The 27176-nt window shown below is 50.3% G+C and overlaps 2 protein-coding genes across 10 annotated transcripts; one reads left to right on the forward strand and one right to left on the reverse strand.

The window, feature by feature from the left end:
• Positions 1-21: 21 nt before the first annotated feature.
• Positions 22-8795, reverse strand: SERINC3 (serine incorporator 3). Its single transcript, XM_068416486.1, has 7 exons — positions 8648-8795; positions 4618-4755; positions 3609-3778; positions 2892-2982; positions 2316-2493; positions 1662-1886; positions 22-935 (listed from the first exon to the last, which is right to left on the reverse strand). Exons 1-7 carry the CDS (start codon positions 8793-8795, stop codon positions 797-799), a joined length of 1089 nt encoding a protein of 362 aa, XP_068272587.1. The 3' UTR covers positions 22-796.
• A 295-nt stretch (positions 8796-9090) lies between these two features.
• LOC137672294 (post-GPI attachment to proteins factor 2-like) lies at positions 9091-24316 on the forward strand. Of its 9 annotated transcripts, none has more exons than XR_011049564.1 (5): positions 9249-9324; positions 10852-11026; positions 13999-14251; positions 21194-23463; positions 24155-24316. XR_011049564.1 is itself a non-coding variant. In XM_068416427.1 (4 exons), exons 2-4 carry the CDS (start codon positions 10862-10864, stop codon positions 21256-21258), a joined length of 483 nt encoding a protein of 160 aa, XP_068272528.1. In that variant the 5' UTR covers positions 9091-9142; positions 10852-10861; the 3' UTR covers positions 21259-24316. The 9 variants fall into 9 exon arrangements, 3 of the variants coding, with proteins under 3 accessions (XP_068272528.1, XP_068272526.1, XP_068272529.1); XR_011049561.1 differs by having other exon boundaries at positions 21194-22786; positions 23371-24316; XR_011049562.1 differs by having other exon boundaries at positions 21194-21780; positions 22618-24316.
• Positions 24317-27176: the final 2860 nt, after the last annotated feature.

The raw sequence follows: 27176 nt of genomic DNA on the forward strand, positions 1-27176 counted from the left end.
ATCTCAACAGAGCTGGGACAGTTCCAGTAGTTACTCCACTTTATTTAAATGAGTTCACAGTGCAAATGCCTTAGTGCCAATAATAATCATTTTTATAAGCATATTAGACACGTGAAATCAATTACAAGGTCTATTTTTCCACCATAAAGGTTTTTAAGCTAGTTATACACTTACCACTCAATATTTGGCAAACATACTAAAAAAAGTTACTATAAAAGTTGCCTCTTAGGGCAAGTTTGTTCTTAAAAGGAATTAGAGTTAACCAGTTTTTCAACCTCAAAGTTCTGTTCTTTTGGTGAGGAGTAAGGGGGGGTTTGCCACAACAAGAAGGTAAGTATAAATTTAAATAAACTTTTGCTTTAAATAAACTTTTGCAGTGGAATGTAGAAATCAAGCAGCATGGCTTACACTTCTAGGAACAGAAGCATTAGCATACTAGTGCATTATGCTGAATATAAGTGTTCTTTAAAATATATTACTTCACGTTTAGCTAAATGTTACTTCTATTCCACAGAAAGGTTGTGGCTATTAGACAGAACAGATACTTTCTTTTGTGCTTTGACAGCATAGCTGTAGTGAATTTAAAAAATGCAGTACTAAGATAACCATGAAAGCTAACTGATAATAATTTTGATCCTGCATCAAGCATTACGCAATACGTAACTTTCTATCCACCTGCATATTAATATCAACATAAGAAACAGTAACAGAGACAGTATAACTAAAGCAATACGTGAACATTTTGGCTTTCAGCAAAAAGATCCCCACTTTTATAAGCTCAGACAGGTGCAGCAATTTAACTAAAATCCCTATTAGTAAGGACAAGAGGAGCCACAAGGGTCCAAAGATAGAGAAGGAGACAAACCCAGCTGGAGGTTATCTTCACCCACACGGCTGGCCACTTACTTGTCATTGTTTTAAAATCTGCATCAGGGCTAAAAAGTAAAAAGAAGTCAATTAATAGATATAAAGGCACTATTCCTTGCTACCTCTAATATGAGTCTGAAGTTAGAACAATGATTTGGGGCACGTGCAACAGCCTTTGTGGAAGGAGTATGGTGAGACAACTAATTTCCTGGTTGCATATGTTGATGTGCTACTCTTAAAGAAAATCTTTCAGTGAGCTATGCAATAGATTCCTGATGGCTGCTGCTCTGTAAGCATATTTGCTAATTCATACAATAGGGCAGTCCTAGGGAAAGTAGTTATAAGCTGCAGCAGCAGCAGCAGCACAGGCTGTGTCCAAGTGCTCCCCACAGACCTAAGAAATCCTGTCTCCATTTAAGTGGCACGTATGGCTCTCCCTGCACATCCTTCCCAGGGTGCAGAGCCAGTGACATTAGGCTGCCCTCTGACAAACTTCCCAGGAGGCCACCTCAAGCCCTTTTCATATGTATCCTTCCTGCTGCTTGCATAGCTGAATGATGGTAACCATGCTTTCTGCCCTTGCAGCTGGGAAGCAGTCCACCAGGCCTACAGCTGCTCATCTTGTCTTTTTGTACAGGCTTTTTACATCTTATTCAGCAACACAAAATTGAGAAGGCACAACTCCAGTGCAGCTGGCATAGGGACAGCACCTTAACCAGCTGGGCAGGAGTCTCCTATCCCCCTAGAAACACTGGCTGGCACATACAACCCATCACCTTCTGTCATGCTCTTACCTGTACCAGTTAGTGAGTGTCATCATGATGTAAAGAGAGGCCAGACAGAGCATGAAGAGAAAGAAGGCATAGCTGTACTGAACACCATCCTTCTCATTATCCCTGACACGGCGCACTTCATCCTCTGCAGCCCCGCTGCCTGTTCCCACTGTCTCCTCCAGAATGGCACTGTCACTCCCAGACAGTGTCAGCTTGTTCACCTGGCTATTACTTGAAGAGCGAATGCTGCAGAGTAACCCAAAGACAGACATGGTTAAAACCTCCCATTTCAGTTAGCTATGTTTGCTAATAAAGCAAGCAACAGCCCACAATGAATGTCTGGGGCTAGCAAATACTACTTTTTAAACCCATCTGGAAATACAAGGAAGCTCCTCAGAGATCTGTTTTCATCTGACCTTTTGTTAACCTAGTTAAACAGCAGTGTTCCTACTCCTGGTCGCATAATGCACCTTGTTCTGTTATCTGAACCGGGCTCACAAAGCCTATCCTCATCCACAAAACAGAACGCAGCTGTATCAGTCATATTTGGGCTTAGGCCTGAGACCGCAGCTGGATATGAATAAATGCAGGTACATTTTTCACTAGACCCAGATTCAAACAAAAGAGGCAGACAAATCCCAATTGTTTATCATTTGAGGGCAGTGCAAATCCTACCTGGAATACAAGAGGCAAAGGACAAAGATAACCAATCCAACAACACTCTGGGCATCCCACCACTGCAGGGACTTGGGCGGAGCTGGAGTAGCAGGTACAACAGTGGTGTTTGCCGGAACAACTGTGGGTGCAGCTATCTGCGTAATGAGGTTCAGCAAACTTGGGTTACAGTTTCGTTCTGAAAGGGATTTCAAGGCAGATTGAAGAGAGATGAGCTTTGTCAGCATCTAGCTAAGAAAAGATGACAGATCAGCTTGCAATTTGTCATTCCCTTGAACTGCTGATATCTTCAATTCCACAGAGGCAGCAAAAACATGGAATATTTTTCCTTCCTGTGAGCTAAGCAAGGGTGTAATAAATAATGCCCCGACACTGTTTTCTTTCCCCTCAAATATCCCAGTTTAGTTCTGGAAAAAGGCAATTTGATGGTGTCAGTGAAGTTGGCTTTACCACCTCACTAGATTTTATCTAGACAGATCAGCAATCCCCACACAGTGGTCTGCAATAACTATGAACCCCATCAACAGCTTCTGCTTTCACATCAAAACATGTTACTCAAGACAGCCTGTTGCTTACCAGGCTCGTTGGACATGGCTGACCAAGTGAGATACATGGTGTAGAGCGTGATCGCAGAGGACTGGAGGAGGCCAGAGCGAGGCTGATGTTCCTGTTCAAAGACAGAATAGCAAGCCAAGGTCAAAAGGGCAAGTTCTACCTATAGTTGGATAGTTCTACCCTACTGCCACAGATTCAACAATTATTAGCATGAAAAACTTTATTTTTTAGAAATGCATTGGCCTTTGTTTTATGTTTAACAGACCAGAAGGACTAAGCAAACCAAATCCAGTTTTTCTGTGCCCAAGACTCGATTATGTGTTCTTACTGAGTTAATCCCAACTTGCTTAACAGTTCTGTAGATACGAATCTAGCATGTGATTTATTTGAGCAATACCAATTCAGAACCAAGTAACATGCAAGCCTCCTCTCATATTAAACACGCTTTCTCTGGGTTTCTCTTTCTGCCAGAATCTTCACCACTAAAACCACACCAGCGATGCCCCACATAGAAACAAAGTCCAAAATTATGTTAGCCAAAAAAGTCTATCTTCGGGAAATATGTCACTACATAGTGCCTTGGTTTCAGAGCAAGATTTTTTTTTTTTTTAAATGTTCCTAGCTTCCATAGCTAGGATAGACAAATTTTAAAGTTCTTATGTCTGACTGTATTGGTACTACGTCTTTGTTACTTCCCTGCTTTGTATGTCAGAAGAAAATAGCAGAGAAAAATAATACCTGAACTTTTGGAAGGACAGAAACGATGGAGACAGCAATGCACAGGAACATATTAATGCTTATGAAGAACTTGTTCTCAGTGCAGTCATCAGGCTTCGTGTAGAAAACGTAGAAGAGCACAATAAAAAGCAGCGACAAGGCGTAGAACAAGCATGTACAGGACAGCAGAGCTGAAGGGAAAAGAAATTAACTGTTACAATAGGCATGTTGTTTAACAGTACATCTAAGGTGATGTAGTGACCAGCTACTGCAGTAAGGAGACAGTCCCTCTTCCTCACTTGGAAGCCTGGTTCAGAAAACCAGACTAGCAGAATGCATTTTTATTAGGTGTGGCTAAGTTTCTGCTTCGACTCACCAAGTAGGGTAGCTCAGGGGATATCCAGTGCTGCCATCAGGGGAATAAGGCCTGCCCTTCAGCAGGAGTTTAATTGGTTTAACTGATGTCAAGCCACAGTGTCAAAATGGGAGGGCTTTGTGCACACTTGTCATGGGCTATTTACAAGCCCTGAATTCCCCCTTCTATGCTAGAGGCCACCCATTTTCATTTCCATTCTGCTACGTTCTTTATAAGAAGCTGCAAAAAGCTGTTGCAGCATTCATAGCTATGAGCAAAGCAGCACAACAATTAGCACTTTGTAATTTAGCGGTCAGCTCGGGAGCGTGCGCCGAGGCGTGCTTTGTGTTGTACTGCAGCCACTGTCATCACATAACTGACTTCCTGAGGACCTCAGCAGGGGAGGTGGCAAAGTTAAGAGCTGAAGAGATCCAGGCTACTAGCTCTGCAAATGAGCCAAGCGTTTATTATGACTGTCAGATCTGCTAATTGCAAGCCTAGAATATTTTGCATTTAATTAGAGAAAGGCTACACTGCAACTATTAACTCCAAATGTTTACATTAGTGACTCAAGACTGTGGAGTGTAATTCTAGGATATGTTTGCTAACTAGTAAGTGATACTCTGCAGAGTACTGGCCAGCAGAAACAAATCCTTTACAGGTTAAAATTCCTACCTGCATACCAACATTTAGAATTTCCCTCCTCCATTCTGTCAACCCAGCTCTCATTCCAGGAGTGAGCAAAGTCCACAAGAAGCACCAGCTGGATAAGAATGAAACAGAAGGCTCCAGAAGTACCAATACCAAACCAAGCTAGAAAAGGGAGTGAGAAAAACGGGGTTAGCTTTCATCATTTGCACGTTACCCCAGTTTAAAAAAAAAAAAAAATAAAAAGCTCCTAATTATACTGCAGACAAATAATGAAAAAAATCTGAAACTATATTTAGAAATGCAGATGCTGTTAATCACTTTGGCCCCCATCCTGCAGAAGCATGCAAGGAGTCCCAGCTATTCAAGGGTGCAGCCTATCCTAGTCAAGCTGAGCACAGGAATGTTTAGCCCAATGTTTTTTCAGAATGAATGCAGCATCTAACACAAGACATCTTTGCATACATAAGTACCATCCTGCCACATTTATTTGAGGATCAGCAACCCTTTCAAGTTCCTGTGATGTGGCCAGACAGTAAATGTTTCTTGTGCAGATTTTTCAGAGACTCTAGGGAAGTATTTTAGCACTTGTCGGTGTTCTGAGCTGCCTCTAATCTGAAGTGTCAGAAGACTCAGCCCAGTAGCAATCGTGTCATGGATAACGACTTATTAATACCCAACACCTATGCACTTGAAAAGAGATTGCTTATTGCCATAACTTCAGCTGCTCACCAAAATACTGGATAAACCAAGATACTCTAACGAAGTAGGACAGAATCTGTGTTGGTTACAAGATAACTTTCACTATCACAACTACAGCCTGGTAAGCCTGTGAAAAGGTTTGAGTTTATTAAACAGAATTCCATGATGATGTATTAACTGTACCTCTTGTGAAAGGCCCTTCAGGAATGTAAAACGCTCCAACCATGATAGCCACAACAGCAGCTATTTTGAAGAACCAGAACCTTTAAAAGAAGATATAAGTTGAAAATACTGGTCTTACTCTGCACACAATAGTCATGTTTTCCATGATCTGCAAGCAGCTTGCTGTACATACACGAGTGTAACAGAAATGTAAAGAAAAAAAAAAAGTTGTATTCAGTGGGATTGCAGATAAAGATGTTCACCAAATCGGGAGGAGAGGGTGACGCAACGGTCAGTACATTGGAGACATGGACTGACAGAAACATCAAAGTTCAACAAAAGCAAATACAGAGTGTTGCACCCAGGACAGAAAAACGTCGGGCAACAGGACAGACTGGGGACCGACTGGCTAGAAAGCTTTGCTGAAAGAGGAGCTCCTGCTCCAGAAAACAGAATGCGATTCAGCAGCTCATCCTTGCAGGGAGGAAGGCTAACTGCACTGTTCAGCTTGGAGAAGGGAAAAGGGATATCTAACTGCTGTCTTCAACTGCCTAAAAGAAAGGTGTAAAGAAGACAAAACCAAACTCTTCTTGCAGGTGCACAGCGGAAGGACAAGAGACAACATATGCAAGTTGCAAGAAGAGAAACTATAATTAGATATTGCAAAAAAATTGCACAGATTGCACAGAGAGGTCAAAGCATCCCCGTCCTTGGAGACATTCAAAACTCAACTAGACAAGACCCTGAATGACCTGCTCCATGTTGGTACTGCTCTGACCAGGGGTTTGGATCAGATGATCTCCCAAGGTCCCATTCAAATTAAATGGTTCTATTATAATCAAGTGAATCAGAAATCAGAAACCAGTTTCTTCTGAATTACTGGTCAGACAGGCCTAGTGAGTGACCCAGTGAGCGCCAGAGTCACCGCAAAGAAGGGGATATAAAATACTTGAGATCTAGCATCTCCATGGAAACAGAGAGGGGTGCCCAGAGCACCGCCCTTTCAGTTACCCAACCTCTGAGCATTAGCAGTGATGTCTGGTTTCCCATTCTCCGTACCCTGAACATGTTACATAAACAGGAAGGTTTTTAGGAGACTAAAGCGTTACTCTGTATTCAGCTCAGAAGAAACCCGAGGCTGTCAATGCCACTGTTCAGCAAAGAAACTTTAGAGGAGAGAGAGGAAGCAGGCTGGAAGACCAGACAGCTGGCTCACACACATACCCATTGTGTACGGAGGCAGGGGGGTTGGAACTGGATGGGCTTTAAGGTCCCTTCCAACCCAAACCATTCCATGATTCTATGATTCTATGAAAAGCGCGCTGCCTGCCACACACCAGGACCCTCCAGTGGGGTGCAGGGTAACGCTGCGCCCCACAACACATCACAACCCCTCCTCTGTTTGGTCATCTCGCTTTGCCCCTAGGCAAGTCTCACTGATGGCCAGACACAAAAGGTCCACGCAGTTTTCAGCTGTTGTTCAATCCTGTTACTCTCAACTTCACTCGCAATTCACAAACCCCCTCTTCTTTCACTGTTCCCCTTATTTATGACACTGGTTTTTCAAAGTCATTATTCAGAGGATTGTTAAAATGCCAAATTCTCTTTCAGAAGAAATAATCCAAAGCATAATTTTCCAGAATGCAAACAAGTTATTAAAAGATTTCACCCTCCCACAGGATCTGGAGCTGTTTTCCTTTGACAGCCACCCTTCCTCGCCTACCCACCCTCAGGTTCAGCAAGTCCCTACCAAAACAGAACTCCTTTTTTTGGTGGTCATTGATGTCGTGGGCACATCATAGCGCCTTTAAACCAGGGAGCAGCAGGTGGACAGAATCAGAGAATCACAGAATGGTTAAGGGTTGGAAGGGCCCTCTGGAGATCATCGAGGCCAACCCCCTGCCAGAGCAGGGTCACCCAGAGCACGTTGCACAGGGTCGTGTCCAGGCGGGTTTGAATATCTCCAGAGAAGGAGACTCCCCCCCTCCCTGGGCAGCCTGTGCCAGGGCTCTGGCACCCTCACAGCAAAGAAGTTCCTCCTCATATTCAGATGGAACTTCCCATGGTTCAGTTTGTGCCCGTTGCCCCTTGTCCTGTCGCTGGGCACCACTGAGAAGAGTCTGGCCCCATCCCCTTGACACCCCCCTGAGGTATCTGTGAGCATTGATAAGATCCCTCCTCAGTCTGCTCTTCTCCAAGCTGAACAGCCCCAGCTCCCTCAGCCTCTCCTCGTAGCAGAGATGCTCCAGTCCTCTGATCACACCGCACGCAGGCAACGGGCTCATGACTGCAGGTGTGAAACTCTGTGTTAACCAAACACGCTCTGAGCTGTCCCATGAAAACACACTCCGAGCCCCCGCCTGCAGGAAAACCAGCAGCAACCCGGAATCGAAGAAGAGCTGGAGCAGGATTAATAAAAGTCGTGTTTTTTTACACAACGGTCCTCTCCCATTTGCAGGACACCATCCCCAGCTGGAGAGGAGCCACCCCCTCACTCCTGAGGAAAAGGGCCCTAATGACAGTTTTACACCAACGCTGCACACCGGCCACATCCAAACAAACGCACTGAATTCATTAACATCACTTTAAATCACTCCCCACCCGACACCACGGCGGCGGCAGTTACGTCCCCAGGCATCCACCACAGCCGCGGCCCCGGCGACAGGCTCGCCGTTACCATGGATACCAACGTACACAACCCGCCACCGTCTCCAGGACACCCCCCCGCTGTACCCTGTCTGCCCCCCAGCCAAGCCCCCCGAACGTCACTGGCTCTCCTGCGGCCCCCACGCCGCTCTCTTCCCGGTAAACAGGCGGCATCTCCGTCACAACCCGGAACGAGAAACCGAAACAACCGAAAGCGCCCGAACACAGAGGGGGAGTGCGGCAGGAGCCAGCCCCACCCCCCTTCCCAGCGGGGACCCCTGCAGGAGGGGCAGGAGGAGCAGGGCCCGGCCACGGGCTGCCTCCCACCCGCCCCGGCCCCCCCCTTCCCCGCGGTTCGCCCCCTGCTGAACCGTTATCCGCTACGGGCCACCCCCCCCCGCCCAGCCACCCACACAGGGCCCACGGTCACAGGCCAGCCCGGTATCCCGGAGCAACGCGATGGAACAAAGGCCGTGAGGGGCCCCCGCGGCGGTTGCGCCGGGCTAGGCGGGCAGGGAAGGAATCCCCGGCGCGTCCCGGTGCTCACCGTCCAGGGAAAGGAAAGGGGGTCGGGCTGAGCTGGGCTGGGCCTCGCCGCGCCGCTCCCGCGGTGCCGCCGCCGCCTCACCGGGGGAGGGAAACTGCTTCACAGCACGCTCTGCGCGCCTCCCCGCCGCCCCCGCAGCCCGCCCCATTGGCTAGCTCCGCCCCCGCGCGCCCGCCACCCATTGGCTGCAGCACTTTGAAAGCGAGGCAGCTCCCCCCCGGGGAACTGAGAATGCTTCTCACTGATTGGGCGAAGTGGCCTCTTACGTCTGCCGCGTCCTGAGCGTCGATTGGTCTGATGTGCAGAAGGGGTGGAGCTAACGCTACGGAAGGGTCCAGAACACCTCACAAACAGCCCCGCCCAACATCCGGGGCGTTGACGGCGGGACTTCTTCCTAGCAGTCCAATCCGAGAGCGTTCGGGAGCTTGCGTACACCGGCGCAGAGGGCGGGGACGAGAGCCTTAAAGGGACCGTAGAGGAGGAGCAGGTGTTGAGGTGGGTTAGTCGGTAGGGGGTGCCCCTGTGTCCAGGGCCTGTAGAGCCGCAAGGCCCCGGAGTGCGGGGGGGAGCGGGCCTGGCCGCGGTGGCAGGAAGGGGCGGGAGGAGGCGGAGGAGGAGGCGTGGTGGCCGGGCCAGGCCAGGCCAGGCCGGGCTGAGCCGAGCCGAGCCGAGCCGGGGTATGGAGCGGCGCGGCGGGGGCTGAGTGGTGCGGGGCTGGGGGGGCTGCGAGGGGCGGGAGTGGGTGCGGTTCTGGGGTCTTGGGGAGCAGTGGGGTGCCTGGGGGGGGGGTCACAGCCCTATCAGGGGTCTGGGGGGGGGGGGGGCCTCACACCAAGGGGGGTGTCTTGGGGGAATATGGGGTGCTCGGAGGGGGGGGGTCTCTGGGGGATGTGGGGTGCCTGGGGGGGTCACAGGACTGTAGGGTCCCCGGGGGTGTCTTCTGAGAGGGTGTGGGGTAGCTGGGAGGGGGTCCCAGGGAGAGTCTGGGGTGCCCGGGGGGATCTCAGGGGGGTGTAGGGTGCCCAGGGGGGTCTCAGGGGGGTGTAGGTTGCACGGGGGGGGTGTCTTGGGGGGTGTGGGGTGCTGGGCCCTCGGGGGCAGGGCAGGTTTTGGGGCCGTTCAGCGCGTGACACGAGATTTGCTGTTTTATTTGCCCCCTTTGGGCAAGACCCTCGTGAGAGGGGGACGGGGGCTAATTGGGGGCTCCCTTTTTGGGCATGTGACCCCTTTTGGGGACACCGTGTCCCCCACCCACAGGGTGGACATGCCTGGATGTCCCTGTGACGCGGTGTGTCCCCACAGCTGAGCCCCTCCTCGAGGGAGCCTTGTTGTCCCCCCACCTCTGACAGCCCTGCCCTGCCCTCCAGGGGTGTCCCCCGGGGTGGGGTGGCTGCCGGGGGGTGCCCTGCGGAGGTGAGCCCGGGCTGGCCGGGGGATCCCCCTCCACGTGCTCCTCGGGCCATATTGCTGCTGCCCCGGGCTGCTGTGGGGGCCGCAGCGCTGGTGGGGACTGGCCCTGCGCCGGGGGGGCTTATGGTGCTGGAGCAGGGGGGCGGCTGCGGTGCCCGGGGGCAGCTACCCAGGCTCCTGCCCTCACTGGTAATCAGGGATTGTCTATATATTGGATTTATCCTGGAGCCTGAGCGGTGTGTGGGGTGCGGCAGGGATCCCCCGCTGCTCGCTCGGGGCAGAACGTCACAGCCCCTCAGTTGGGCTGCTCAGTGGCTCGTGTCCCCAGGCCGGGGGTACACGGAGGGATTGGGGCCATGCATGGCAGGAGGAGAGCTCAAAGGTCGGGACTGATTTAACGTGGCTTTGACCCCGGCAGTCTGAGGCTGCCGGGCTTGATAAACCGCTTGTCCTGCTTGCCCAACCTGCTGAGCGATGGCTTTATCGTAGTGCAAGGTGTGGGGCTTGCAGGGTCCTGGTCCTGCAGCCGGAGGCTTACCCGTGAAGGTGCTGAGTGCTGGATGCTGGGCTGGAGCAGTGCGGGGTGGCAGCGGGATGAGGACGGTGCAGGGGGCGGTTGGGGATGTGCTGGGGGAGCGGCAGCACCGGCACGCAGCACCCCGGCTACGTCAGTGCAGCCCGGGAACGCTCTAGATGGACAAGAGCTCACGTGCCCTTCCAGCCACATCAGTCTCGTAGCTGGGCCTCGCAGGAGGACAGGGAGTCCCTGTCAAACGTTCACGTGTTGTTTTCAGGTCCGTCAAGATGTTGCAGGTTCTGCTGCCCTTGGATCGAGATGGGATCCTCTTCTGGCTCCGTTTTACCACGCTGGCCGTCGGGACTGTGTTTTGCCCCCTCTTTGGTTTCCTTTTCTGTGTGATCTGGTCTCTGCTGTTCCATTTCCAGGAGATGACAGCGACTCGTTGCGGGGTAAGCAACTCTCGTCAGCAAAATGTCCTCCAAGGTCGTGGCTGCTCGGCTGAGCAGCCGGCGGATGGCAGGGCTCCTCTCTTCTTCTGGGCTTTCCCAGAAGTGTTATGGGATCTTGAACAAGCTGCTTTATTGTATTGTATTTTATTGTGATGCCTCAGGACTGACAACTGAAGGTTTGGTGTTTTAAAAGGACCTGGGGGTATTGATCAATGGCTGTCTGAGTATGAGCCAGCAGTGTGCCCAGGTGGCCAAGAAGGCCACCAGCATCCTGGCTTGTATCAGCACTAGTGTGGCCAGAAGTACTAGGGCAGAGATCGTCCCCCTGTACTCGGCACTGGTGAGGCCCCACCTCGAATCCTTTGTGCAGTTTTGGGCCCCTCACGACAAGAAAGACCTTGAGGTGCTGGAGCAAGTCCAGAGAAGGGCAACGAAGGCGGTGAAGGGTCTGGAGCACAAGTGTGATGGGGAGCGGCTGAGGGACCTGGGGGGTTTAGCCTGGAGAAAAGGAGGCTGAGGGGAGACCTTCTCGCTCTCTACAACTGCCTGAAAGGAGGGTGTAGTGAGGTGGGGTCGGTCTCTTCTCCCAGGTAACAAGCGATGGGACGAGAGGAAATGGCATCAAGTTGTGCCAGGGGAGGTTTAGATTGGATAGCAGGGACAATGTCTTCATGGAGAGGGTTGTCAAGCACTGGCACAAGCTGCCCAGGGCAGTGGTGGAGTCCCCATCCCTGGAGGGATTCAAAAGCCCGTGTAGATGTGGTGCTGAGGGACATGGGTTAGTGGTGGCCTTGGCAGTGCTGGCTTAAGGGTTGGGCTCGATGATCTTAAAGGTCCTTCCCAACCCAAACGGTTCTGTGGTTCTGTGAAATACAGACTGGTCAGGCTGATGTCTGTGCTGAGCGCGTTGGTGGTGATTATGATGAGGAATAAAAGTGGTGAAGCAACAGATAAATATATTGTCTTGTGGAAGAGTTAGCCCAGCCTTTACAAAAGGAATTGCTGCCCCTCAGATCTGCTGGAGCTCTTCAGAGGAGTCACAAGCACGTGCCTGGGGAGCGTGAGTTGAGAGGGACTGCCTGGATTTCCGAAAGGGATGAGGTTGTGTTCCTCCCCAGGGCTTTGAAGCAGCCACGGCACAAGCGTGGATAAGCAGCTGGTTCCAAGCTGGGAACAGAGGGCAGGAGTAGGTGGTCATCTGAATATGAGGAAAAACTTCTTTACTGTGAGGGTGCCAGAGCCCTGGCACAGGCTGCCCAGGGAGGGGGGGAGTCTCCTTCTCTGGAGATATTCAAACCCACCTGGACACGACCCTGTGCAACGTGCTCTGGGTGACCATGCTTTGGCAGGGGTTGGGCTGGGTGATCTCCAGAGGTGCCTTCCAACCCCAATCAGGCTGTGAGAGCAGCCGATCTGGGGGAACACCTCTCTGCAGGGCACAGTTCTGCGTGGGCTCCAGGGGAGACCGAATGGGATCGTGGAGGAGTGGCTTACCTGGAGCGTAGCAACCGTGGCTGGCTCGGGAGGTCCCCGAGCTGTGAAACTGGAGGTTGGGAGTTTATTCCAGGGCCACATTGATGGTTTTCCTGCTTTTATGTTCCTCCCTGAGCACTGTCTGTGCCTTCTGTTGCTGTTAGTTCTCTCCATTAGGGCTGGGCTAAGAAAACCATGCACCCTCCTCTCCTCTCTCCCCAAACTTGGGGGCAGAGAAGACGTGGAGGACCACGACTGAACAAAGGGAAAGAATAAAGGTCAAAAGTATAAAGCTAAGAAAAGCGAGTGGGCCCCACAGAATCAATGAGGTTGGAAGAGCCCTCTGGGATCATCGAGTCCAACCATTGCCCTGACACCATGTCACGGTTTAAAGCTGGGCCGGCTATTAAACCTGTGGCAGATGCTCTCTGTTATCCCCCCTCCCCCCAAAGGGAAAGGGAAAGGGAAAAGGGAGAGAGACGTACGGGTTGGAAAGTTAAAACAGTTTTAATAAACTATAATAATGGAAAAGAGTATAATAATAATAATAGAAATAATCAAATATATACAAATATATATACAAAACCAAGATTGAGCTCCCCTGAAGTCAGCCACGTCACCACCGGCACTGCAGGGCAGGCTCCGGGAAGGCCCAGGCTGGGCCTAGCGATGGTCGAGAGCTGGATTCAGGGATGCTCAGATCGGGATCGGGGGCAGCAGGAAAACAGACGGAGTCCTCCTTGGACACCGGCCATAGCAGAAAGAGAGCGAGACCCTCGTGATCCCCCCGCTTTATACCAAGAATGACGTGTATGGGATGGAATACCCTCGTTGGTCAATTTTGGGTCACCTGCCCTGTCTGCTGCCCCCTGCAGCTGCGACCCCCCCTTTGGCTCTTCACTCGTAAGCAGTGAGGAATTCATCAGTGACCTTGGTTTCTCTAAGACTAAGTACAGCAAGAGCCTTTCTGCACAACATCCCTACCGGTGCCTCAGCGATAACTACAAACTTCGAGCGTTATCAGTCCTGGAAGCAGACACTGTCTGCAAAACATGCAGTTAGTTTCAGAAAGTGCAGTTACTTAGAGGAGACTTAGCTGAAAGTAAAAATCACTGAAAGGAAAATTGGCCTGGTTTAGGCCAAACCAGGACATACCACCATGGCAACTAGACCATGGCACTAAGTGCCATGTCCAGTATTTTCTTAAACACCTCCAGAGATGGTGACTCCACCACCTCTCTAGGCAGCCCCTTCCAATGTCTAATGACCCTTGCTGAGAAGAAATGGGTCATTAGACCCTGAGCCAGGGCACCCCAGCACTGGGGACTGCCTGGTCCTGGGGGGTGAACCAGGGTTGCTGCCACGTTACGTTCCCTGGCTTTTGAAATAGGAATAAAATTATTTTAAAAAAACCCCACAATTTTAGCACTTGGAGAGCTGTAAATACGACATGACACGCTCCCTGTGCCTCTCCCCACTAGCCACTGTCTCTCTTCCAGGTCCCCAACTACCTGCCCTCCATCAGTGCAGCCATCAGGGGCGAGACCCCCCAGCGCTACGTCTGGCGCCTCTGCATCGGCCTCCACTCGGCTCCCCGTTTCCTGGTGGCAGTCGCCTACTGGAACCACTACCAGAGCTGCCGCTGCTCGCACTGTCGCTACCTGCGCCTCTGCCACTTCAACCTGCTGCTCAACCTGCTCGAAAACTTCGCCCTCCTCATTCTCACCTACGTGTCCTCAACGGAGAACTATGGTAGGTGCCTAGGTTATAACTAGATCACAGACTACTAAAAGCAATTCCCATATTAAAAGCAATTCCCAGTTGACTTAATGTTTTCCTACCACAAAAGTAATGAAATTGTTCATTTCAAGAACATGGGAGGTGCCATCCTCCCATGCTTTGCGCTGACCCTCGTGCCGGTGGGCTTGCTCGGGGCTGCCGAGGCTTTGCAGAGCTCTGCTTCACGCTGGTGGTTTGGAAGGAGTCAGTTTGGAGGGAAAGAAAACAGTAAAACCACCAGAAATTCTATTAAAATTAGTATTTATAGAGCAAAGTTGTGTCCATCATGTGCAAATAGCCATGTTCTTCCCAAAATTCTTAGTTGCTGATAATTGGCCAAAACTGTAGGTTGAATTTTCATAGTATCACAGACTGGTTTGGGTTGGAAGGGACCTTAATGTCCATCCAGTTCCAACCCCCTGCCATGGGCAGGGACACCTTCCACCAGACCAGGTTGCTCCAAGCCCCATCCAACCTGGCCTTGAACACTGCCAGGGAGGGGGCATCCACAGCTTCTCTGGGCAGCCTGGGCCAGGGTCTCACCACCCTCACAGCCAAGAATTTCTTCCTCATATCTAATCTAAATCTCCCCTCTTTCAGTTTAAAACCATTCCCCCTCGTCCTGTCACTCCATGCCCTTGTAAAAAGCCCCTCTTCCGCTTTCCTGTAGCCCCTTCGGGTACTGGAAGGTGCTAGAAGGTCTCCCTGGAGCCTTCTCTTCTCCAGGCTGAACAGCCCCAGCTCTCTCAGCCTGTCCAGAGCAGAGGGGCTCCAGCCCTCCAGATATAACACATCACACTTCTTCACTACTTGTGCAAAAGAACAATTTCATTACTTTTGTGGTAGGAAAACATTAAGTCAACTGGGAATTGCTTTTAATATGGGAATTGCTTTTAGTAGTCTGTGATCTAGTTATAACCTCTGTAGAAGCGCTGGAGCCATTCCAGCTCTGCCGCTTTAGGTCTCCACGCAGGTTAGAGGAGCCCAGAACGAGAGGTCTGGTGGCAGCAGTTCATCCTGCTCTTGTAAAGGAGATTCCTTAAGTATTTGCATTTTGAGATGCACACACGGCTGGCTAACAGACTCGCCTGCATGTACCACTGTTCAGTTTTCCTTCTTGCTTCTTGTTCAGATTAATGGGGCCCAGAGCTGATGTTTCAAGCAGCCAAAAATATTGGGAATATGTGTGATTTATTCAGGCCTGTCTTATAGATTCAAAGGTACTCAGCAAAAACTTGTCCGGGTTTGATAACCTCTTTGACTTGCATACCATTAACTGAGGTTTTCGTTTCTGAAAATAGGGAAAACATCTTGCTTAATTTCCCAGACCTCTGAGAAACAATGTAGCATGGCTTAAAAACTTGCCAAACTCTTGGTGTGTAAAGCATCTGAAAATATATTATTTGGTCTGTAGGAAGCATTTAGGATCTAGACTTGGGTTTTTTTTTTCTTCCCTCGCTAACTTTAATATTAATGAATTTATTAATGTTGCAAGGTTCCCAGGAAACAGTTACACCTTGGCTGCATTAAAGCACAATGAAGGAAGCAGTGAAACTTTTGTGTTTGTAACCATATTTTGACTTGTAAATCTGTTCCACGTACTCTAATACCACTAGCTCATGCTCCTGCTGTGAAGTTCTATCTTTACAGACCATCTAGTCTCATTTTATCTGCCTGTCCTGGTTTGGCCTAACCCAGGCCAATTTTCCTTTCAGTGATTTTTACTTTCAGCTAAGTCTCTTCTAAGAAACTGCACTTTCTGAAATCAACTGCATGTTTTGCAGACAGTGTCTGCTTCCAGGACTGATAACGCTCGAAGTTTGTCGTTGTCACTGAGGCACCGGTAGGGATGTTGTGCAGAAAGGCTCTTGCTGTACTTAGTCTTGGAGAAACCAAGGTCACTGCTAATTTCCTCACTGCTTACGAGTGAAGAGCCGCAGGGTGGTCGCACTCGCAGGGAGGAGCGGACAGGGCAGGTGACCCAAAATTGACCAGCGAAGGTATTCCATCCCATCCACGTCATTCTCAGTATAAAGCGGGGGGATCACGAGGGTCTCGCCGCTTCTGCCCCCCCTTCCCTTCTTCTGCCCCTTCCGCCTGCTGTGTTTGGGTGTTTCTGCTGCTTCGGGATGATTCTGCGGCTTGAGCCTTTGGCCAGTGCCCAAAGAGGACTCTGTCTTTTTTTCCTGCTGCCCTCAATCCCTTTCCGTGCATCCCTGAATCCAGTTCTTGACCGTCGCTGGGCCCAGCCTGGGCCTTCCCGGAGCCTGCCCTGCAGTGCCGGGGGTGACGTGGACGACATCGGGGGAGCTCGATCTTGGTTTTGTATATATTTGTATATATTTGATTATTCCAATATTATTATTATACTCTTTTTCATTATTATAGTTTATTAAAACTGTTTTAACTTTTCAACCCATAAGTCTCTCTCTCTTTTCCCTTTCCCTTTCTTTTCGTGGGGGGAAGGGTTAACAGAGAGCGTTTGCCACAGCTTTAATAGCCGGCCCAGCTTTAAACCGTGACAGTTACATAACCTCTACATTGATTGGTTTCAGCCATCACACGATCACATCAATATTCCAATGTTACTATAATCATTGGTCAGCTCTCCAGCACATGATCACATCAATATTTTCATTTTATTATAAGCATTGGTTAGCTCTACTGGCCGATATCTTTAATATTTAAATCAAGATCACAGATTCACAGAATGTTAGGGATTGGAAGGGACCTCCAAAGATCATCTAGTCCAACCCCCTGCCGGAGCAGGATTACCTGGATCGTATCACACAGGAACGCGTCCAGGCGGGTTTTGAATATCTCCAGAGAAGGAGACTCCACAAACTCTCTGGGCAGCCTGTGCCAGTGCTCAGTTACCCTCAAAGTAAAGAAGTTCCTCCTCATATTTCTGTGGAACTTGCTGTGTTCCAGCTTGCACCCGTTGCCCCTTGTCCTGTCAAGGGATGTCACTGAGAAGAGCCTGGCTCCATCCTCATGACACTTGCCCTTTACATATTTATAAACATTAATGAGGTCACCCCTCAGTCTCCTCTTCTCTAAGCTAAAGAGACCCAGCTCCCTCAGCCTCTCCTCATAAGGGAGATGTTCCACTCCCTTCATCATCTTCGTGGCTCTGCACTGGACTCTCTCTAGCAGTTCCCTGTCCTTCTTGAACTGAGGGGCCCAGAACTGGACACAATATTCCAGATGCGGCCTCACCAGTACAGAGTAGAGGGGGAGGAGAACCTCTCTCGACCTGCTGACCACACCCCTTCTAATACACCCCAGGATGCCATTGGCCTTCTTGGCCACAAGGGCACACTGCTGGCTCGTGGCCATCCTGCTGTCCCCTAGGACCCGCAGGTCCCTTTCCCCTACGCTGGTGTCCAACAGCTCTGTCCCCAACTTGTACTGGTACATGGGGTTGTTCTTGCCCAGATGCAGGACTCTACACTTGCCCTTGTTATATTTCATTAAATTTCTCCCCGCCCAACTCTCCAGCCTGTCCAGGTCTCTCTGAATGGCTGCGCAGCCTTCCGGCGCGTCAGCCACTCCTCCCAGTTTTGTGTCATCAGCGAACTTGCTGACAGTGCACTCTATTCCCTCATCCAAGTCATTAATGAATATATTGAATAGTACTGGTCCCAGTACCGACCCTTGAGGGACTCCGCTAGACACAGGCCTCCAACTGGACTCTGTCCCATTGACCACTACTCTCTGGCTTCTTTCCTTCAGCCAGTTCACAATCCACCTCACTACCCCATCATCCAGACCACACTTCCTCAGTTTAGCTGCGAGGATGCTGTGGGAGACCGTGTCAAACGCTTTACTGAAATCGAGATAGACCACATCCACAGCTTTACCATCATCTATCCACCGGGTTACGTACTCATAAAAGGCTATCAGGGTGGTTAAGCATGACTTCCCCTTGGTGAAGCCAAGTTGACTGCCCCTAATGATCCTCCTATCCTTGATGTGCCTAGAGACAGCACCAAGAACAAGTTGTTCCATCACCGTTCCGGGGATGGAGGTGAGGCTGACCGGTCTATAGTTCCCCGGGTCCTCCTTCTTGCCCTTTTTGAAGACTGGAGTGACATTCGCTTTCCTCCAGTCCTCAGGAATGGAAAGGGTAAGGGGATAAGATGGGAATCACAGAATCACAGAATGGTTAAGGGTTGGAAGGGACCTCTGGAGATCATCCAGTCCAACCCCCTGCCAAAGCAGGTTCACCTACAGCATGTTACACAGGATTGCGTCCAGGCGGGTTTTGAATATCTCTAGAGAAGGAGACTCCCCACCCTCCCTGGGCAGCCTGTTCCAGTGCTCTGCCACCCTCAAAGTATAGAAGTTCCTCCTCATATTCAGATGGAACTTCCCATGTTTCAGCTTGTGCCCGTTGCCCCTTGTCCTGTCGCTGGGCACCACTGAGAAGAGTCTGGCCCCATCCCCTTGACACCCACACCTAAGGTATTTGTAAGTTTTGACAAGATCCCCTCTCAAGCTTCTCTTCTCCAAGCTGAACAGACCCAGCTCCCTCAGCCTCTCCTCATAAGAAAGGTGCTCCAGTCCTTTGATCATCTTTGTAGCCCTTTGCTGGACTCTCTCCAGTAATTCCTTCTCTTTCTTGAACTGGGGGGCCAAGAACTGCACACAGTTACTCCAGATGTGGCCTCACCAGGGCCGTGTAGAGGGGCAGGATAACCTCCCTTGACCTGTTGACCACACTCTTCCTAATGCACCCCAGGACACCATTTTGGCCTTCCTGCCCACAAGGGCACACTAGTGGCTCATGGTGAACTTGTTGTCCACCAGACCACCCAGGTCCTTCTCTGCAGAGCTGCTCTCCAGTAGATCAGCCCCCAACCTGTACCGGTGCAGGGGCTATTCCTCCCAAGGTACAGGACCCTACACTTGCCTTTGTTGAACTTCTTGAGGTTTCTCTCTGCCCAGCTCTCCAGCCTGGCCAGATCTCGCTGAATGGCAGCACAGCCTTCTGGTGTATCGGCCACCCCTCCCAGTTTGGTGTCATCAGCAAATTTGCTGAGTGTCCACTATGTTCCTTCATCCATTTTCATTCAATTTTGCTGGTGGGAGCCTTAAAATCCTTTCTCTTTGATGTTGTGGTCTGGTCACTGCTTGGATAATCACCCCATTAAAGGCAGTCTGGTTGGTTATTTGTTTCTTTAGGCAATAATAGATCAGAAAAATCGTCACAAAAACTATTAGCAAAACTAACGCAGTGCTAATCAACGATTTAGCCCATGAACTCAATTTCACAGAATCACGGAATCAATCAGGTTGGAAGAGCCCTCTGGGATCATCGAGTCCAACCGTTGCCCTGACACTACCCTGTCGACTAGACCATGGCACTAAGTGCCATGTCCAGTCTTTTCTTAAACACCTCCAGAGATGGTGACTCCACCACCTCCCTGGGCAGCCCTTTCCAATGTCTCATGACCCTTGCTGAGAAGAAATTCTTCCTAATGTCCAACCTGAACCTCCCCTGGCGAAGCTTGAGGCTGTGTCCTGTTGTCCTATCGCTAGCTGCCTGGGAGAAGAGGCCGACTCCCACTCCACTCCAACCTCCCTTCAGGTAGTTGTAGACTGCACTAAGGTCACCTCTGAGCCTCCTCTTCTCCAGGCTAAACAACCCCAGCTCCCTCAGCCATTCCTCATAGGTCAGACCCTCCAGACCCTTCACCAGCTTGGTCGCCCTCCTCTGCACTCTCTCCAACACCTCAACATCTTTCTTGAAGTGCGGGGCCCAGAACTGGACACAGGATTCAAGGTGCGGCCTCACCAGTGCTGAGTAGAGAGGGACGATCCCTTCCCTAGACCGGCTGGCTACACTATTCCTAATAGAGGCCAGGATGCCATTGGCCTTCTTGGCCACCTGGGCACACTGCTGGCTCATGTTTAGCCGGCTGTTGATCAGCACCCCCAGGGCTCTTTCTAACCACTCTTCCCCCAGCCTGTAGAGCTGCATGGGGTTGTTGTGGCCGAAGTGTAAGACCCGGCACTTGTTCTTGTTGAACCTCATGCCGTTGGTCTCGGCCCATCTATCCAACCTGTCCAGATCCCTCTGTAGGGCCTTCTTACCCTCCAGCAGATTGACACTCCCACCCAGCTTGGTGTCATCTGCAAATTTGCTGAGGGTGCACTCAATCCCTACGTCTAGATCATCTATAAAGATATTGAACAGCACCGGCCCCAGAACTGAGCCCTGGGGAACACCGCTAGTGACCGGCCGCCAGTTGGACTTTGCCCCATTCACCACCACTCTCTGGGCTCGGCCATCCAGCCAGTTTTTAACCCATCGAAGAGTCCACCCATCCAAGCCCCAGGCAGCCAGTTTGTCTAGGAGGTTGCTGTGGGAGACAGTGTCGAATGCCTTACTGAAGTCTAGATAGACTACATCCACAGCCCTGCCCCTAACCTACTAAGCCGGTCACTTTGTCATAGAAAAAGATCAGGTTGGTCAAGCAGCACCTGCCTTTCATGAATCCATGTTGGCTGGCCCCTAGTTGTCTCTAGTCATAGCTTCCTCTCTGTCCAGATCTCGGGTCCTCTGCAAGGGAGAACCGCAATGAAAGAATGCTCTTAGCTGGCCATAGTTACCCCAGTCCCTTCTCATGCCCAGAAGGCTTGTCTGTCCGTGCTGCCTGGCGTGGGGCATCTCCACAGGAAAATCCCATTCCCACAACTTCACCATTCAGAGCAGTGGAGTGAGCAGCCCCTCCATTCTGATAACAATCAATCAGAGTAGGGCAAACTTGGGACATTTACGGGTAAATCTGGCCTTCCTTCCATCTGAGTTGAACCTTGTCCCAGTTCACCTTGGCTGGCCTTTCTGGGGAGCTGCTTGCCCCGTTCCTTTTCCTTCTAACAGGTGCTATCTTTTGTGTTCCTTTGCAGGGTGCTCAAGAGATAATCAATCAAGTCTTGAAGAAGCTGGGAGACAACCAAGTCCCGATGCCTGATTATGCGCTCAAATCATCAGATGCTGTGACATTGTCCAAACAAAGCAGTTCCAAAGCGCTTCCAGTCCAGCTTGACAAGATGGGCATTTGAACGTGCCCAGGGGTAGGAGAGAAGTGGCAAGAAGTCAAGGGCCACCTCATGCCCTAAAAATGTACCCACTGACAGAGTCTGTCACGGGCCAGACCGCATCTGAAGACCACAAAGCCTAGTTCACATTCTTGTCTTTTTCCATGCCCCCTTACAACACTTTGTTGAGTCCCTGCTGTGTGTTCCAGAGGGATCATGCCAGTAGGAGGGGAATCCCACTGTAGGAGATGGATGACTACTTAGAAGCCTTTTTCAAGTCAACAGTGCCATATTCCTCCTGACATTGCTCAATGATCGTGCTCATGTTTTAATTTGCAGGAGCTGCTGTCAGTCATTCAAGGACTTCTCCATCCTTCCAGACTACAAAAGCAAAAGTCTTCTTGTATTCCCTGCCAGTGACGGATTATGTGAGGTCTCCTGAGTTTATTCTTGAGGTAGGAGCACCAAGAAACAGAAAAACAGAGGTGGGGGGGAGGAACCAAACATGCTGCTGAGAGTTGCCTTTACCCTTGTCTTTCCTCCTCGAAGCTTTCTTTTCCTGCCTTCTTCTTGCATGGACCTACTTGCCTCCTGTGTCTCCCTGATGAGTATTTCCTCTCCTAGAGTGGCCCAGGTCGTCTGTGCAAGCTTCTGACAGGCTAGCGTGGTCCTGCAGTCTTTGTCATCCCAGTCACTGTGAAAACTCTCAGCATGGCACAGAAGGAGAATGGAGAAGGTGCCTGCAGAGGTCTGGGGTGTGAGCTTGCCAGGGTTCTTAGTGAGCACAAGCAGGCACTGAGAGCCTGCACCGCTGGAGGGCCCCACATTGTGTTTGCAAGCCGTCCTGGCACTGCCACAAGTTGAAGAGTTGGCTGGTGCCAGTGGAAGGAGGTGGGACTGGATGAGAGGGAGCGATTGCTTCCCCTTACAGGAAAGGCTCATCCAGCCGGGCCCTTAGTTCTCATCTGCTCCGGGCAGGTGCCTTTCAGCCACACCATCCCTTGCTTGTTCTGGGCGAGTAGCTCTGGACCGGGAGAGGCCAGAGAGCTTCTACAAGTAGCACACTCAGCTGCCTGCCATCAAGTGCTTCTCTGCTGAAAGGGTCTTGTGAGGCAGGAATTCTCGCTACTGCTTCTCTCTTCATTACCCGCAGGGTCCAACCAAAGGCATTGGTTGTGGTTCAGAGCAGAGCTGATCACACAGATCAGTTCTTAATCCTCTGGTGCTCATGGCAGGAATGACAGCCAGGGCACCCTTCTCCATGTGAACATAGTTTCTTCCTCTCCTTTCAGCCAGAAAATCATCCAGGAACCGGCTGGCCCTTCCCAGGGAGTCAGGGACATGTCTTCATCAAGCTGTCTGTGCCAATCATTCCCAGAGCAGTCACCATGGACCATGTCTCAGGAACAACGTTCCATGGAGACAGTATGTCCAGAGCTCCAAAGGACTTTGCTGTCTATTGTAAGTGATTTCTCTAGAGTGGGTGGCAGGGGGGAGTTGCATAGCATTTCTAAATGGGAGGTGAATATGGGTCAAAGACTCCAGCAGCCTGTGGCTTCCTCCTCCTTCCTTCCTTCCTTCCTTCCTTCCTTCCTTCCTTCCTTCCTTCCTTCCTTCCTTCCTCCTATGGCTCGCAGAAGAAACAATTTCCTTGGAGTTGCTCCATTTTCATTGTACTCCTCTTTTATCCAATGTACCACTCGAAAGGAAGCTTCTGGGGCAAGATGGAACTCCAGGAGCCACAGGGAAAAGGAGCTCCAGAGTGCATGGTCCTAGATCTTCTTGGCTTCCAATCCCAGGGGGCATTTGTGATCCTCAGGTTACTCCCCTCTCTCTGGGAACGTTTGCTCCTTCTCTGACTGGCAGCTTGGACTCGTGGAGTAGGCAAGTGTGGCATGCTACCTAGCTGCAGCTTCTCGTCTTTTCCTTGTGCTCGTCTTCCTTGGACTTTGTAGCTGAAATAAACCAGTAGTTCACCAACTGAGGTTAAGTCTTGCCATGACGTACCAGACACTCTTGTTTTCTCCACCCCTGTCTTTCTCTAGTGCCTGAAGGAAGAACATGAGGAACAGGGAATGTTCCTGGAACAGTTCATTTTCCTGGCAGCGCTGAAGCCCACTCAGACTTTCCAGCTGAAGGTAGGGGGACAAAGAGGGAGGAGAATTGTAGGAGAGGAGGAGAAATGCGGTTGGCTGGGGAGTTTTCCTGCTGCAGGGCTGTAGGCAGCCCTCTCCTTGAGCAAGTCCCATGCTCGCCTTTCTTCTGCTTTAACTTCCTAACAGTGTATGCCTGGACTGCCGTTCTTCTTCTCTTTCATTTTGGGTTTAAGCTTCAGTGCTTCCAACCGCTGCAGTTGAAGCTGAAATCAGCTTGCACTGTCTGGACTCCAAGTGTGTACAAGTGGCCACATCCCGTAGGAGGCACTACTACTGGCCTGCTAGTTACAGACTAGAAGTACGGGGCTTTCTGAGGATTCTGTTGTTGCTGGTAGCGAGTAGTGACAGGGGAGGCCATTCTTCTAGAGAAGGCAACAAGACATTCTACTAACACCACTGGGTCTTCTGACTGTGGAAGCATGTGCCTCAAAGCAGGCAAGAAGAACTTGCCAGTCTAGTTGGTGAAGCTTCTGGCAGCTGCTTCTTCCTTTACTGTTCTTATGGCCAAATGAGGTAAAGCAGGTTAAGAATGTCTTGACCACAAGAGGTCAAAAGACCTCGCAGGGCAGCCTGAAGAAAGCTGTTGGATGAGTCTGTCGTTGCAGCACTACTCTGTCAGTAGTCAAATGCCAGAGAGGAAAAGACAACTCATTTCTTCTTCTCCTCCTTTCAGAACGAGCTCTCTGAGTTTGTGAATTGCGTCCAGCTGCAAGTACTGAGCAACTGGGGCCACCCAGACTACACCTGCCTGTATCGATTCAGGGTGCACGGCGATCCTCTCAAAGACGGGGGAAAGGTGTCAGTGTCATCTGGCAATAAACTCAATTAATTTTCACCAAGTCGAGTTTGAGTCTGTTTTGCCTGCAATGCTAACAAGGAAGAGAGCTCCCTGCCCTTCTCTCAACCCACGAGCTTATCAGACACTTCAGTGGTACATAACAAGATTTTCCTCGTTAAAAGGAAAAAAAAAAACACCACTTGTTCTTGGTGCTGTCTCTAGGCACATCAAGGATAGGGGGATCATTAGGGGCACTCAGCATGGCTTCACCAACGGGAAGTCTTGCTCAACCAACTTGATAGCCTTTTATGAGGATGTTACCCGGTGGATAGATGATGGTAAAGCTGTGGATGTGGTCTATCTCGATTTCAGTAAAGCGTTTGACACGGTCTCCCACAGCATCCTTGCAGCTAAACTGGGGAAGTGTGGTCTGGATGATCGGGTAGTGAGGTGGATTGTGAACTGGCTGAAGGAAAGAAGCCAGAGAGTAGGTGGTCAATGCGGACAGAGTCCAGTTGGAGGTCCTGTGTCTAGCGGAGTTCCCTCAAGGGTCGGTTACTGGGACCAGTACTATTCAATATATTCATTAATGACTTGGATGAGGGAATAGAGTGCACTGTCAGCAAGTTCGCTGATGACACAAAACTGGGAGGAGTGGCTGAGATGCCGGAAGGCTGCGCAGCCATTCAGAGAGACCTGGACAGGCTGGAGAGTTGGGCGGGGAGAAATTTAATGAAATATAACAAGGGCAAGTGTAGAGTCCTGCATCTGGGCAAGAACAACCCCATGTACCAGTACAAGTTGGGGACAGAGCTGTTGGAGAGCAGCGTAGGGGAAAGGGACCTGGGGGTCCTAGTGGACAACAGGATGACCATGAGCCAGCAGTGTGCCCTTGTGGCCAAGAAGGCCAATGGCATCCTGGGGTGTATTAGAAGGGGTGTGGTCAGCAGGTCGAGAGAGGTTCTCCTCCCCCTCTACTCTGTCCTGGTGAGGCCGCATCTGGAATATTGTGTCCAGTTCTGGGCCCCTCAGTTCAAGAAGGACAGGGAACTGCTAGAGAGAGTCCAGTGCAGAGCCACGAAGATGATGAAGGGAGTGGAACATCTCCCTTATGAGGAGAGGCTGAGGGAGCTGGGTCTCTTTAGCTTAGAGAAGAGGAGACTGAGGGGTGACCTCATTAATGTTTATAAATATGTAAAGGGCAAGTGTCAAGAGGATGGAGCCAGGCTCTTCTCAGTGACATCCCTTGACAGGACAAGGGGCAATGGGTGCAAGCTGGAACACAGGAGGTTCCACTTAAATTTGAGGAAAAACTTCTTTACGGTGAGGGTGACTGAACACTGGAACAGGCTGCCCAGAGAGGTTGTGGAGTCTCCTTCTCTGGAGACATTCAAAACCCGCCTGGACGCGTTCCTGTGTGATATGGTCTAGGCAATCCTGCTCCGGCAGGGGGTTGGACTAGATGATCTTTCGAGGTCCCTTCCAATCCCTGACATTCTGTGATTCTGTGATTCTGTGAAAAGAAACAGAAAAAATCAGTCACGAATATGCAGGAAACATCACAGAAGTGATTGGCAAAGCAAACCCAGGACACCTCAAGTGACCCCATAACTACATGAGTCTGTCTTTGCTTTTCACCCCCCACCTCCCAAAGCGCCAGGGCAGGAGCAAGGCAAGAGGCTAGGAAGCAAAGGACAGGGGCAAATATTTTTTCATGTGCATGCCGTGTCCCAGCCCCACTGGGGCATCCTGAATGTGCCTTTACACAGGGTTCTTACACCCTTCAGTTGTTCAGGTGCAAAACGACTTGACTAATCACTAGCACCCACACTACTGATTACTAATCATAATCAAACTTTGCAAAGCAACTCTAGTTTTGCAGCGTTCTTGCTGCTTATCTATTGATCCACATGTCCCTGGAGTCAGACTTGCTAGAGTTCATGCTCTATGATGCCAGACGATGCTGGGAGGGTTTCAAAGACGTGTCAGAGGGGCTAGGGTGCTGGTGTTATCTTGGCTAACCCGGGCTATCCTTTCTCCTTCACAGACAGCTCTAAGCTTCCCAGAAGCAAAGTCCTGCTTTCCAGGGCCAGGCTGTCCTTTTGTTTGTTTTACTTCAGCATGAACAATACCAAATTCTCCAGGAAAACTCCACTACCTCACCTCATTACAGTGTATCATGTGAGCTCATCATATATAGATATATACCTACAAACAAAGTTAATACACTTTCATACTACAAAGACTGGTTGATTAAATAGCTTTGACCTCACTACAGTACAGGCTCAGAGTCCATGGCTACGGCTGGTAAAGTCCAGAGCAACACAGCATTGTGCAGGGATGAAAAATGGTTCAGCTCATTTCAATCGTTCAAGACAAGGCTTTTGGCTACAACATAGTCAAGAAAATTTAAACCCAGAACTAACCTACGCTCCCTCCTTGATTGGCACCTCTTCCTTCATCAGCTCTTTGCATTTCTTTAGTTCCTGGGGAGTCCATAACAACGTTTTCCTGTTGAAACAAGAAAGATCAGTCACAAATATGCACAAAACCTGCCATTCACATCCACGGTGCCCACACAGGAGCATTATCAAGGCCCTGCATATACACAGAAGATTAAATTAATGCACCGGGGAGGATGGAGCAGGAACAGCACTCTGGCATCCACAATGAGTAACAACAATTTCTGCTCTCAGCTGGGGCTTAGTCCATGCACTGATCCAGGCACGAAACTGAGCATATCACTTAATCCCAGGTGCCACACGCACTGTACCTTCTTCCATCGACTCCTGCCCAGGAATTGTTTTCCAGGCTCTTCCTTCTCATCCCAGCTTAGATACCTGCACTCCAGCTCAGGGCTGACTGGGGGAACTTCTCAGAGCTTTAACTTTGCTTCAGGCTTGGTACGAGTACAAGG

Source organism: Nyctibius grandis, chromosome 19, assembly GCF_013368605.1.
Source record: "Nyctibius grandis isolate bNycGra1 chromosome 19, bNycGra1.pri, whole genome shotgun sequence".
In the NCBI taxonomy this organism is placed as follows: domain Eukaryota; kingdom Metazoa; phylum Chordata; class Aves; order Nyctibiiformes; family Nyctibiidae; genus Nyctibius; species Nyctibius grandis.

Coding starts and splice junctions, on each gene's coding strand:
- SERINC3 (XM_068416486.1), bottom strand. CDS start 8,795: ATGGGGCGGGCTGCGGGGGCGGCGGGGAGGCGCGCAGAGCGTGCTGTG. Junction 3,779..4,617: donor TTCTAAATGTTGGTATGCAG/GTAGGAATTTTA, acceptor TTTTCCCTTCAG/CTCTGCTGTCCTGTACATGC. Junction 936..1,661: donor ACACTCACTAACTGGTACAG/GTAAGAGCATGA, acceptor TTTACTTTTTAG/CCCTGATGCAGATTTTAAAA.
- LOC137672294 (XM_068416427.1), top strand. CDS start 10,862: ATGTTGCAGGTTCTGCTGCCCTTGGATCGAGATGGGATCCTCTTCTGG. Junction 11,027..13,998: donor TGACAGCGACTCGTTGCGGG/GTAAGCAACTCT, acceptor TCTCTCTTCCAG/GTCCCCAACTACCTGCCCTC. Junction 14,252..21,193: donor GTCCTCAACGGAGAACTATG/GTAGGTGCCTAG, acceptor GTTCCTTTGCAG/GGTGCTCAAGAGATAATCAA.